Genomic DNA, 13,181 nt, shown 5'->3' with positions numbered 1-13,181 from the left:
GAGAATTTGTCTTTGGTTTGGAAAAATTGTCCATATCTATGTATAACTATCACACAAGATCCCAGCAAGCTTCTGATTTACACGCCATCTGGATGTGTTTGTCAACAGTCAAATATCTACATTTTCATTCATGAAGGTTCGAAAATAGTCCCTGTGCAGAAAATTCGATTTGATGATTCATACCAGGGTGTATCGCTGATGAACAGAATTTTTTTTTGATAAAGGCCTATGTGCAGTCTATTGCTTCATGCGGCGACACAATCGACCAGCATTGGTGAAAAGCGAGGCATGTTTGGGCCCATCTGGCCTGCATGCACCACTTATTTACATCCATTTCAGAGCCATTAAGCTGAGCAGAAATAAACCTTTCTTTTAACAGATTCTCATCTTTTCTTATTTCCCCCTCTTTAACATCTGCTCCCTGCTCTCTGTAAAAGCCCTAATGCATAATAAGTCCTTCAATGCAACTTGATCGCAGTGTGCGAGTACGTGAGCTTGTGTGTGTGAAAGGGGGTAAAGGCGGACTTCAAAAGAGATCTCCTGGCACTGATTTCAGTAGACATGGGTGGGGGTGGGCGGGGACATCAAAGTATTGCCCTGTTGGTGCTAGACAACCCCACCGAAACCTTAAATCTATCATCAGCCTCTGGGCGCCTCTATCAGAGTCCTGTCCCATACCCCTCTGACCCTATCATTGACTCTAACCCTGTCTGTCTCTTTGTCTGCACTGAGGTGGCATACTGGCTAAGTGGAAACAGATCCAAGTACGCAGTCAGTCTGGTAGTCAGGCAGTGACATCTCCATTGGTCATTACTGCAGTGAGCTGTCCAGCTTCTATCTTGCTTGTTCATAACAATAATATACTCATATTTCCACTCAGGGTGCTTTAAACAAAGAGCAAATAACAGCCCTTCCAAAATTAATATTTTTCTTTTCTACCACACAAGGAGTGTGTGTATGTGATGATGAAATGTGAACCCTTGTGGCTATGCAGATGCAGGAAATATACATTTGCTTTAAGAGGCACTTTAAGTCTCTGACCACCTGAGTCGCAGGTATAAAAAAACAGCTGGATTTTCCCACACTCCAAAACAAACACTGATTTCTTGTAAAAGTATTTGTACTCTTGCTAAGCCATAGGTTATGGGCTTTTTATACCCATCTGTAATCTGCTGTATGTAGGCTACAGCGCAGTACTGGGTGCTCGGGATTCTCCCCCAGGCTGTGAGGAGGAGGAGGAGGAGGAAGAAGAAGAGGATAATGCATGTTGAGAGCCCATTACCGGGAAACATCTGGAATCCCAATCTGACGCTCGGGGGAAGCGAGCGGCTCCCCTGGGCCCCTTGTGATGCGTTTGGGGACTGATGCATTTAGGCCACTTCACCCACCCACAGACAAAAATAAAGCACAGGCTTGTCACCGCAGTCACAAAATCAGGAAAATTAAGTAGGCCACATCATGTGGTTGCTACATGTATCTGTGCAGAATAATGACACAAAGAGGAATCTAAACATCTAAACTACTCTAAGCGAGAAAAAAGGGCTTTTGTTACACAGCCGATGTATCAATACTGTAAAATAATAGAGCAGATTCTCAGTGAAATTTGTCCCACGGCAATGTAATGTATAATGCGGTGTACATAATGCAGTAGGGGACTCCAATATTCTCAGTGATGCTGGTATTATCAGTGCCATACCTGGTTCTCAATAGCTTTGCGGTTCTTTGGGTCGCTGACCACGGTCAGCTGCAGCTCGGCCATCTTCTTCATCTTCCCGTCCATGTCGATCTTCTGCAGCAGTCCTCGGACCTGGGTCCGCAGCAGACGCACCGTATCCTCCTTCCCCTGGCGCTTGGCCAGCAGCGAGGCACTAGCAGAGTGGATTGCTGTCACCCAGTTCTCCAGGTCGGTCTGGTTGCTGGCCTTGAAGGGCAGACAGGGACAGCGGGTTAGATTTTTAATGAAAGCAGTGAGGCCGATATTCCCGATAAAAGCTGGATTCAGAGATCCGACACCTTATAAATCTCCTAGGATTGCCAGTGTACTGCTATTGTGTTGTTTTATCATATATCACAGTAAGATCATTGGGTGGCAAGCTGTGCTTTGTTGCACCAATAAAAGAAAACTTGATTAACAGTGCCTCTATGAGAGAGCACAGGTTATGAACTGTTGCTGAGATCAAACATGCATTTTCTCTGTTAATGAGCCATTTCATGATGATCCCTCTGTCTTTATAAGGTGATACATCTGGCGGCAGAGCACTGGTTGTGGACCCCCTTTTGAACGAGAGCGACTCATGCTCAACAGACCATGTGAGCGGAAACAAAAGGATGAAACTCGGGCTCTATCTTTACGTTGCAGAGGTGATTTTCTCCATGCTTGCCTCTGGGGCCACGTCAGTTCCACACAGAACTGTTTTATTAGATGTAGGTCTGGACACCATGCCACAGTGCAGCCTGTAATCTCCAGCGAAGGGGGCTACATGGAAGGAGCCGAGGCTCTGCATGAATTTGGTACTGATATGTAGGTCAGCAAGCGCAACGGGCAAATAGGATGTGCTCTCAGACCCCCTTAGCTGAGAAGTTTGGGCACTTTGCTTGCAAGTCCCTCGCAGGCCGAAATTGGTCATTTCATATGCTACACTTGGAGGAAGTGGAGCTAAAAAGTGTGTCTCTGGTATAATTCAACCACAACCATGTACAGCAACTGTGCACTGTGGAAACACAGTGCTGCCTATTCATTTATACAGGCACACCAAAATATTCCTTTCACACTTGAAGGCACACAAACGTTTACTAATGTTGTTTACATGTCAGCAACATGAAACAGACTTCCCCCTTCTTGTTCACCAAAGCCACCTTAAACCTGAGTTGGATGGAGCATCACAAATTCAGGCTGGTGCACCAACCACCCTCAGCTAACATGGCTTTGACCTGTATTAAGACATTGGCCTGATTTTACTTTTCCAATTATCTGCAATGTATTCAGGAAGATGCTTTATATAGAGAACTGTGTCAGCTGATGTGTTTTACCTGAAAGAGGTAGACGTCTCCGTACGAGTTGCTAAGGCAGAAGACGTTCTCCTTTTTGGGATGCTCAGGAACGGCTTGGACAATGCTGTCCTCGGCCAAGAGGGCGTAGCGAGGCGACAGCTCCTGCTCTGGAGAGCCTTTACCGTAAGTTTCATAGAACAGCAACGTACATCCTGGAAAAGATGGGAGTGGAGATACAGACACAAAGACAAAGAGATGGACACAAAGGTCATGATTAAAAGATGCAGAAAGAAAGCCAAGTCTCTCTAGATTTTTCTCTAGATATAGATTAAGAGTTTGTGGCTTTTCAGCTGTCAGTGTTCTGCAGACAAAATGTCCTTGTAAAAACGGCTAAGAAATGAAGTTCAGCAGGAGTGGGATGTTTGCAGCAGCATTGAAACATAAAAGCAGAAGTTTTATATACTCCCAAAAGGCCAGTTGGAATCCTAAAAATGATAAGACTGTCCTTGCTTCTACCTTTTCATTTTTGTAACTTCCAAGATGTACTCTTCAGTAAATACTTAAAAGCAGTATGTGGACATATACACATCTGGTGGCCTGAATTTTAATTATTTGCCCTGAATTCCCTGTATGCATTTAGGAAATGAGGGAAGGACTAACACTATGTGTCAAGTGCGATGCCATGGTCAAGGACACGACTGCTGTTAAGAGGAAAACCCCGAGACCAAAACCAAGCCTGCATACTCCTTAAACCTGTATTTAAAGAACTTACATTTGGATAATCTACTTAACTATTGATTTAAAACCACAATTCAGCACATTCTTTGACCCTATTTCACGATATATTGCTCCCCTCTCTTGCTCACCTCCTCCATCCCCACACTCAAGCTCACCTTTCAGGGTCACCCAGTACTGCTTCCACTTACGGCGGGTCACCAGCTCCAGCTTCCTGTCCTTGTGCAGGGTGACGAGGGGTTTAAAAGAGAGCCAGCCAGCCCGTCTCACCACCCCCTGCTCTTTTTCAAACAGCAGGTCCAGCTGCTCCATGGAGCCCTCTGCCGACTCGCTGCTGCTCTCCCCCTCTTCAGTGCCTGTGGACGGGTCTCTTCTCTCGCCGCTGCCGCCGCCTCCTCCTCCTCCTCCTCCTCCCTGTCCGGTGCCCGTCTCCAGCTCCCTCATGAAGTTCTCATAAATGTTCTGGCGGAGGGCGTCACTGGTTGTTTGGTAAATGGCTCCTGAAGATTGGGCCCTGGAGGTTCCTGGGAACCAGAGGAGGCTAGATACCTGGGAGGGGGAGCTGGTGTCTGCAGTCAGGCCATCGACTCCACTGTCAAAAGCATCGCTCAGGTCCTTGTACCTGGTTTCCTAGTGAGGCAAAGACACGATGAGTGTCAGGGGTATTAATTAGAGGAAGGACCGAGGATGTGGGGGAGGGATGAGACTTTCATGACAACTCAGGAGTTTTATTGATTAGTTGGCACTGGAATAGTGATTCATTGTTTCCAATCTACATTTAGGCAAATACAAAACATTTGCCCGTACACGCACAGACCTCTGTATATATGGTGAGCACTGTGAGCTTACATTGGGACCAAAATCAAACTGTGCTCCTTTCAATTAGCCCAGAGGCAGTGCAAAATTGCAGGAGAACTTTTTGAAAAAAAATCTAGTCAAACCGCTCGAACCTACTTCAAAGTCTGCATTACAGTCTCTAAAATCTTTCGCAAGGCCTAGAAAGTGGGACAAATTTCCTGTGATGGCACCTGGGAGGTTGGAACCCTCCAGGCTCAGACAATTTCATGTCATTTGAGGTCTGCTGTGGCTTCCCAATTCCCCAAATGAACACTTGATGGAATTGCACTCTTTCATGCCTAATGACAGCCTACCTACACTTGACTAGATTGCGGCATCGATTCTGCCCCTGGCAACGGAGTGGAGTGCTCTCAGCATGTAGACACACAGTATGGGCTGCCATGACAGAGCTCATTCTCCATCTTTTGTTTGCTCATGCATCTCACTCGACTCTGTCCATGTATTTTCCATCCTTATCCTTTCGTGCTGTGTCTACTGTACTTTCAATTGTTTTTTTCGTGTCACATCCTGTAGACAAATCATATTTGGTTACAAGGCAGCAATGAACCCTGTGAACCCAGTGTTCAGTTAAGGACAGTCCTTTGTTGAGCCATTACACACAACTGCCACTGTGAAATACACAGTTTTTGTGTAGTATAGCCATGGGAAAATATGTAATGTGCACAGGGCGGGTTTTTGTCAGTTTCCCTATTTTCCTTTCGCAGGAACAGTCCGAATTCATCCACCCTCTCCCTCGCCCTCTCCCAGCTGCTTTTCATTACAAGCAGGTTCTTGGTCTTTGGCATCAGGGTCACGGTGTGACCTTTAAACCTACAACAGAGCCCTGGAGCCCAGGTGGAGGGGAACCAGAGCTGGAGGTGCTCCTGATTTAAAGAAAACACTGTGAGCAGCCCTGGAGAAACGTATGCTGTGGAGGCTTGGCAGTCAACAAAATGGCACCCGAAGGACAGAAATTTAGTCTCAAGACAAGCCCTCAGCATCCCACTTTAACCTGAACTTCTTGCAGACCTTGTCAGTCACATAGGAAGAGAATCCTAGGTGGCAAACACTGATTTTTTTTTTTTTTTTTTTGCTGCTGGCCTCAAGCTTTAATGGAAATTTAGTCTTCCTAGCCTTTATCTCTAAAAACAGAGCTCAGCTTGTTAGAATTTGTCACCAATACCTGGAGCTGGCGATGGGTTTTATTTTCTGAGAGCAACCATACCTCATTTAAAAGTTTCTTGAGGATATCTGCAGGCAAAAACAGCCATCTATCAGCTTTATGTCTGGATAAGTAAACAAAGGCTAGAGCAAATCTGCGGATGCTAGTCTGCCCCCAAAACCAGTTAAGCACCAACACAGGGCCATAGTTTAGCATGCCATTATGGCAAGCAGGAGATTTAGAGGCAGACATTGCTAATGTAAAGTGAAAGCTGTATAACCCTCAGAATGAATACTGCCTGTCTACAAGATATTTGTCACCACAGGGTCAGGTGACAGTGTCAGGGAAAAGTATCTCATGTATTTCACTCAGCATTATCTGCTGTTTAAGCACAAGGAGAGGCTCACAAATTCTCAGAGGAAAATGCCCTTCTGAATAGAATGATTGTTCTATTCTGTCCTTTGGTTTGTTGTCAGACCCAACTGACTGAACACCAATCCCTATTAGCAGATTTACTCTCTAAAGACCGTGAGGGGAGTCCAGAAAATCTGCACCACACAACAGCCAGAACAACCATAAGTCATTCATTAACATTAGAGGAGGGGTGGGGTTAAATCTTCAGCTAGGATTTAGTTTCTCTCTAGCAGAGCCTCTCAGAGGCTTAAAGCTATTCTCTTGGCAGTGCCCAAACAGTGTTCTTAAAACTTTTACAAGGCAAAGCTAAACGAATTAATGCAGAAACAACTGCTTTCAAGCCTGAAAGACAGGGAGGGACACGAGTTCAGGCTCAGCTAAGCAAATGTTTTGTGTCAAATTAAAGCTATTAGGAATGTAGTGGTTGTAGGACAAAAATCACATGGTTCTTAAAAACATGTGCAGACAACATGCAGACAAGCTGCGGTTATTTCCAACCACTCCTCTGACCCGCGCCTGTATGGTACAAGTATCATTTTACTACTGGGAAAACGTATATCAGCTGTCTGCTCTGTGTCTCCTGCATTTGCATTTCACTGGAGCATCCTGTTCCATTCCCAAATTTCTATGCATCCCCATCAGCCATCGCTGACACAGAAAACTTCAAAATGTAAAATGCTAATCTTGGGCTAATGATCACTAAGACTAAAATCACTTAATACCATTCGGTTAGACCAACACCCCTATAACCAACATCCAACTATAAACAGAACATTAAGATGACAAGCACTGTGCACTCAACAACTAATCACGAACAATCAATAAGCAATAATCCTTCAGATGTACCCACCCAGACACAATCATTGTGACATCTGCACGTCAGCCCCTGACTTCTCATCCTCGGAGGATCGTCCATGTCTTACACTGTAAATCGGTAGTACCTCTCATCCTCGTTCCGTCTTCATAAAAACAACAAGACTCAGCGCTGGTCGCCTTACAAATTTCATTTTGTGCCACCCCGCTGTGCCCTGTCCTCAGACAGCTGGTGTTGTGGTGCTAAGGACCACAGGACGGTGGTTGGTTACTGGCCATGCCAGGACAACCGCTGTGGCTCACGATCAAATAAACCTTGCCAGACAGAAAACTGTGCACAGCTCATACTGATGTCCTCGCCTGTCTAATAAGCTGCTACTCTAAGGCTAGTGAACTACAAATGACCACAATAAAAAAGGTGATAAGTTTATTTTTATTTTATTGTGTGCTTTAACTACGAGGGCTTTAAGTTATGGGGCGACTACAAACACCACATCTATGTGACCTAATGTTTTACATACCATGTGGATAAGATCCCTGTATGAATCCTGTGAGTGGCAAAGGAGAGTAAATTACTTAAAAATGTTGAGCACAAGACTAAATCAATGAGATTTCCAAAACCCAGCCTGGTCAGACTTACCTGAGACTTCCTTTTCTTGCGGCTGAGGCTGCCTGTCCAGTCGCTGAAGCGCCTGATGCGGTTTTTGATGGAGTCTTTTTTGTGGAAGCCGAACTCGGGCACACCTTGCTCCTGGTGCTGTTCCTGGTCAGGGTACTGGTCCAGGTCCTCGCTCAAGGTGTGGGCTTTGGGCCTGCGACAGGGCAGGGTGTATGATGAGTACTGCCGGACCTCAGGGCACTCTTCCTCCAAGGGTACATCCAGGACGGATGCAAAAGAGGCTCGGTGTGGCCTCTGGCCCGGTGGGGGTTCCTGTAACTGGGACGACAGGTCCCTGGCTGTGGGAAAGGTAGCGGCCATTGTGGAGTCCCTGTAGAGGTCTGTGATAGACACAGGGGGGGACTGTTCAGTGAATGAGTCAAGCTGGTGGATGGGGGAGTGAACTAGAGTCCTGCTGGCAGAGCAGGGTTGGTCTTGCTCACAGAGCTCTGTGCTGGGCCCCCAAGGGGAGTCATACCATGAGCCATCAGAGCTCAGTGAGCTTCCCTTGCTGGTCCTGGCCGTGGAGGAGGTAGAGGCTGGCGGGGGACCGCTGCGGTGGTCATCTTGCCTACTGCCACTGGAACCAGGCAGACTGGGAGTGGAGGCAGACTCCAGGTTGGGGGAGAACTTGAGGAGCTGTACAGGGCCAGAGGCCTCGTCCAGGAGGAGGGGATTTCCTGAGGTGTTGGTGAACTCCACCCGGAGACTGCCATCCTTCTTGATCACCACCCGTGGGCTACTCTGTTCATCTAAAACCTCATGCTCATCACTGTGTCCATTCATGGCGTGCCCATTGAGTTCTGCTCCGTACGGATTATCTTCGTACTCATCTGACATATGACGCTTTCGTATACCACATCCAGGGGACCGATGCCAGCGGTGCTCACTCGGGCTGCCCCTCGCTCCCTTGGAGACGTAGTCATAGTGCCGGGCGGAGTAAGGCTGTCGGCTTTTAGGAGGAGACAAACAACCACGGCCGACGCACCTGGCCTTGTACCCTGAGCCTACTGGGGCGCTTCTCCACCACGTATGGGGTGACAAAGCGTCGTCTTTGCCTGAGCGCAGCTTCAATGAATATGGCTTCTGTTTCCCAGGGAAGACAAAGCTGGTGCCTTTGGGGCCCTGGATGCTGTACTGACTCTCTGAATTTCCCATCTCTGCCTGGAAAAAATAGAAAAGGAAACATAACAATAATGTCACCGGCATTACGCTGGAAAATTCATGGTTACTCGCACATAATGCAATAAAACATATATGATATGGTATGACATAATGCCAGGTCATCAGAGACATAAAATTAACATATTAATCATAAACAATAATGACTACACTCCCATAAAATCAAACCATACACACACATTAATCATTAATCGTTTAAATTGCAGTGGCTGATTCCAGAGTAAAACAGCAGCAGGTCTAATATCTTCCTTATGACTTTAAAAGAGAATAGTTATAAGTAAATCTGTCACATCTGGTCATTAACCTGTTTGGTCTACCCCCCTCTCATTTTACTGCATTCTTCCATTCTTCCAAAAGTCAAGTCAGATGAATAGGCTTTAGGCTGTCACGGCTGTTATGTGTGACAGAGTTCAGGACAATGTAAAATCACTTCCAGGCTCTCCACAACACTCTTACATTAGTGACGGAGGGCCATGACCAGACATTTCATTACAGGGTTGGTGCTATAGCAAATAAACTGCTGGGACACTGCTGCATCTGTGGCTGTCTGTGGTGGGATTACATAACAGGTTCAGGTAAACACCCTCAACAGTCTTCAGTTCTTTGAATTAGCACACTAATTATATTAGGAACAAAATCCAGGTTTAAATAATGACCAAATGACCATTTTAAACAGACCAATGTATTTGAAGAGAAAGTAACCTCCATCCATATTTGTATGCTGCGGTAAGAGAACTGACAGATTTCAATGTGTATAAAAGGGGCAAATATTAAATGTAGGGTTAAATATAATCCAGTATAATAATACTGACAATCCAGATATGAAGGCCACAGTTCTCAGACGCACCTGTCTGAAAGTCCCGTCTCAGATTGGAGCTCCCGTGCGCAGTTCTCTCCGCCTCATTTCTCAAAATAAACTCATTCCTCCGTCGTCTGGCTCATCTGAAACACACAGAGAGATGCTTGGCTTAGTGCTTAGTCTCTTTCCACTGCACTGTAATTTACTTTGTGTAATGAGCTCAATGTTTGATAACAGGTGTGCTACTTAAAGAGTAGATACTAATCCCCAGCATTTGGGAGAAGACAGTGTAAACAAAGCCAGTGCAATGCTGAAACAGAAGTGAGGCTCCTCCACTGTTGAGATTGTCTTACTTTGCATAGTTTGAGATTTTTCTGTGTCTGGAAAAAAAAACATTGTTCTTATTGGCAGGTTTGGAAAAAAAATGATACAGCCAATATCCCAGAGATGAAAATATTTCCTCTTAAAAACTATGCAGCCCTCAAGTATCAAGCGGGTCCAATGAACGGCTTTGCACTGTACAAGACAGCACAGTAGAGTAGTGCCACCCTGGCGTTTCAGTATGACTAGTTTAAAAATTCACTCCAACCCCCAAATTTAACTCTCCTCATCAGGCATCCAAACCAAACATTAGTCACATTTTTCCACCTCCCCACAAGTAAATGACGTCGTCTTTGATCAGGGTTGGGAAAGTTTTTGAAAGCCGGCTACAGTTTGCCCGTCTGTTTATTTTTAAACCTTGGAATCCTAGCTTGCTCCCTTTTTTTTTTTTTTCACCCGTCACCGCCAAATTTGTCCGGGGGCAGAATCCAAAACCAGAAACGGCTGAGGAGCGCTCCTGCTGAGGCACCGGGCATCTTCTGAGAAGCAGTGTGACTCCGTCTTGTGTGTGTAATATAACCCACTTACATGCATGTATAGCTCATGCTCCAGGAAGGCTTTCAAATAGTGCTAACTCCACTAAGCCTAGAAGCACACGTACAGCATGTGTGAGGTTACAGTGTAAACAGCCGTCTGCCAAAAGCCCTAACCTTCAGGATTAAGTGATCTGAAGAATTAAGAGTTTATCTGCTCCAGCTTGGATGCACCTTGACTGTGAGGTGAGATTAAATGGTGTTGGCTGACTGAGTAAATGAACTACTGTAAAAGAGTGTGTTAAATAGATGAAGCTGGGGAGGAAATTCCAAGGGACTTGGACAATTTCAGTGTAAAGCACATGTGGCACCAGACCCTGAAGTTCATGGACAAGGCAAAAATCCAGGCTAATCTTACAAAAAATTCAAACATGACAAAGAGCCACACAAGGACATTATTCTCGCCTTATTTAAACTGTTTAGAATATGCGTGAAAAAGTGCAATGGAAACTTGGCTGCAGACTTGTGGGTCTGGTAATGAACTTGAACCTTGGTTCTGAGCTGATCTAAGGATTAACTAAACGCTTGCTTCATTTGTCACGAGTTAGAGGGTGAACCAGGAGGAGAGGGCATTGAACACAAGCAGCACTGATACCAAAATGCACCATAACCCTGAACCTACCTATTCAAGCAGCTTTTTTCTACTAACACACTAATAATTGCCAGCTTTGTCATGCTAGTTGAGCTGGGGCCATGGTTCACATGGACCCCAGGCATAGCCAAGCTTATGGATGCATGGTCAACTGCGCTTGGCTGGTCCAACCTGAGCATTTGACTTCATTAACCTCAAACCTGTGGGAAAACTTGCATATTTTCTTACTCAGTTCCCCATTTCCCCTGTACATCCCATGTCTAAAACCCTCACCACGCGTAAACCACCTTACCCCCGACTTCTACTGGCATCAACAGTTCACAATGAGGCCAGCAAGCAGAGGAAAGTTAACGTAAAATAATTCAAAGTGGGTCTACATGAATGAAGAGTAACTGAACAATGCTCTTTCTGGAGTAGAGAGCTGCCACTGCAGCTGCCGACAACACCAGTAGTCAGCATAAAGCTGGTTGTCGAACTTGTCACAGTGACTGACTCGCTTTTTAAGACTACTACTGATGCTTTTCTTGCAAAGTTTATTCACGCAGAGCAGGGCTGCGAGTATGAAAGGCTCAAAGGCGTGCCAACACACAAACCTAAAGACACACACGTTTGCCTTCTGCCGCGAGTTGAACTGGAGTATTGTGCGGCTGTTTTGAGGGAACAACAAGACAAGTCTTCCTTTTAGCTGCAAACCACTGCGCCCAGTCTGAACTCTCCCCTCCCTCTTCCCCTTCAACCCTCTGTTCTCGTCAATAGGTTTCCTACAGGCCATCTGCTCAGGGGCCAGGGGACCACTGCCACCCCATCGCTCCTCGACACACCCCATGACCTGGCATTCTTCTCAGGCTGCCCCTGGCTGACTCCCACGTAAGCTTCATGTTTAGTCTGGCACTGCTTGTTCCTTACGTCTGGAGCTCGGGATAACGGTGAGGAATGAGCCACACCTCAACATGGTATAAACACAGTAGGTACATGAAGTGTTAAGAAAGTAAGTAAGTCTTTTTCCTTCATGAAGACCACCGTGCATTTGTGGAACAGGAGCTACAATGCGTTTCTTACTGAGTCTAGAGAACCGTGCTTTCAATTCTGACCCTTGTGTCCTTGAATCTAAACTTTAGAAAAGCTGTAGGAACAAACTATTGACACAGCAGTGTTAAACACCCCAGAGAACTAAGCCACACACTAATATCATGATGCTGTTAGTGCAGTTTTTTAACCTACTCTACTGCCAGGCATACAGAGCTCTTGCTGGACTTTTTCATAGGTTTCTGAAAAGAGTGCATTCAGTAGAGCATTAAGTCTGAAAATATAGGCTAACTATAAAGGCACAATGTTTAGTTAACATGTGGTTCTGATAGAAGAGATCATAAATCACTAATGCAAATGACAAATGAAGTGGCCAAAATAATGTCATACAAAATAAAGCACCAACAAGGTTTCATGCCTTTTGAATTATTAGACTGTGAATTATGAGGTCATTTGTTATTGGTAGTGACTGTTAACACAATCGCACTGCCTTCCTCCTGTCAAATCACAGCCCATGGGACTTGTCTCTTATCACTTTCCTCTGGCGCCGTGACAACTGAGCTCTTAAAGGAGCCGCACGCTTGAAGCCTCACTCTTCGAGACCCAGCTCAAATTCAAACTTATGCAAAAACGCCTCGACAAGTTCATTCAGCACAAAAACAACAACAGGATGTGAAGGAGAGGAGAAATCTGAGATATTGGTGCCAAAGACCAGGACGTCTCCTGCTGAGATTTTGTCATATGAACCAGATTTAAAGTATCCTGCGGTTGTTTGCTTATGAGGAGAAATGTCTATCTATGAATCACTTGCTGAAAGCCCATATTACTGTGTGGTGGATTCCGCCAAAGCCACCAAACATCCATCAAAGTGCTTGTTAAGTGTCTTTCAGACTTTTTCATAATACATTTAGAAGCTCTGCGCCTGGCTCCTGACCAAAAATGACATGGCAGCCTTCTGAAAGATTTATACACGTATGCCACTGACTTTCCAGAGTGATGCCAGGGAAATAAAATGTGCATTTTAAAATGTGTACAATGTGCTCCCACGGAGTAAGCAT

The 13,181-nt window shown here is 45.5% G+C and overlaps 1 protein-coding gene across 1 annotated transcript in view; it reads right to left on the bottom strand.

Annotated features, from left to right (window-relative positions):
* The window catches only part of tiam2a (TIAM Rac1 associated GEF 2a), a 69,261-nt gene that overhangs the window by 37,118 nt on the left and 18,962 nt on the right, over positions 1-13,181 (bottom strand). The window contains 6 exon segments of the mRNA XM_018697775.2: positions 1,697-1,921; positions 3,031-3,203; positions 3,885-4,356; positions 7,474-7,500; positions 7,593-8,774; positions 9,640-9,734. Of these exon segments, the coding sequence (XP_018553291.1) occupies positions 1,697-1,921; positions 3,031-3,203; positions 3,885-4,356; positions 7,474-7,500; positions 7,593-8,768 (2,073 nt within the window). The 5' untranslated portion in view covers positions 8,769-8,774; positions 9,640-9,734.

Source organism: Lates calcarifer, linkage group LG19 (assembly GCF_001640805.2).
Source record: "Lates calcarifer isolate ASB-BC8 linkage group LG19, TLL_Latcal_v3, whole genome shotgun sequence".
NCBI classification, from domain to species: Eukaryota; Metazoa; Chordata; class Actinopteri; family Centropomidae; genus Lates; species Lates calcarifer.
The sequence above is the reverse complement of the archived record's forward strand: the minus strand, read 5'-3'. Positions and strand labels throughout refer to the sequence as shown.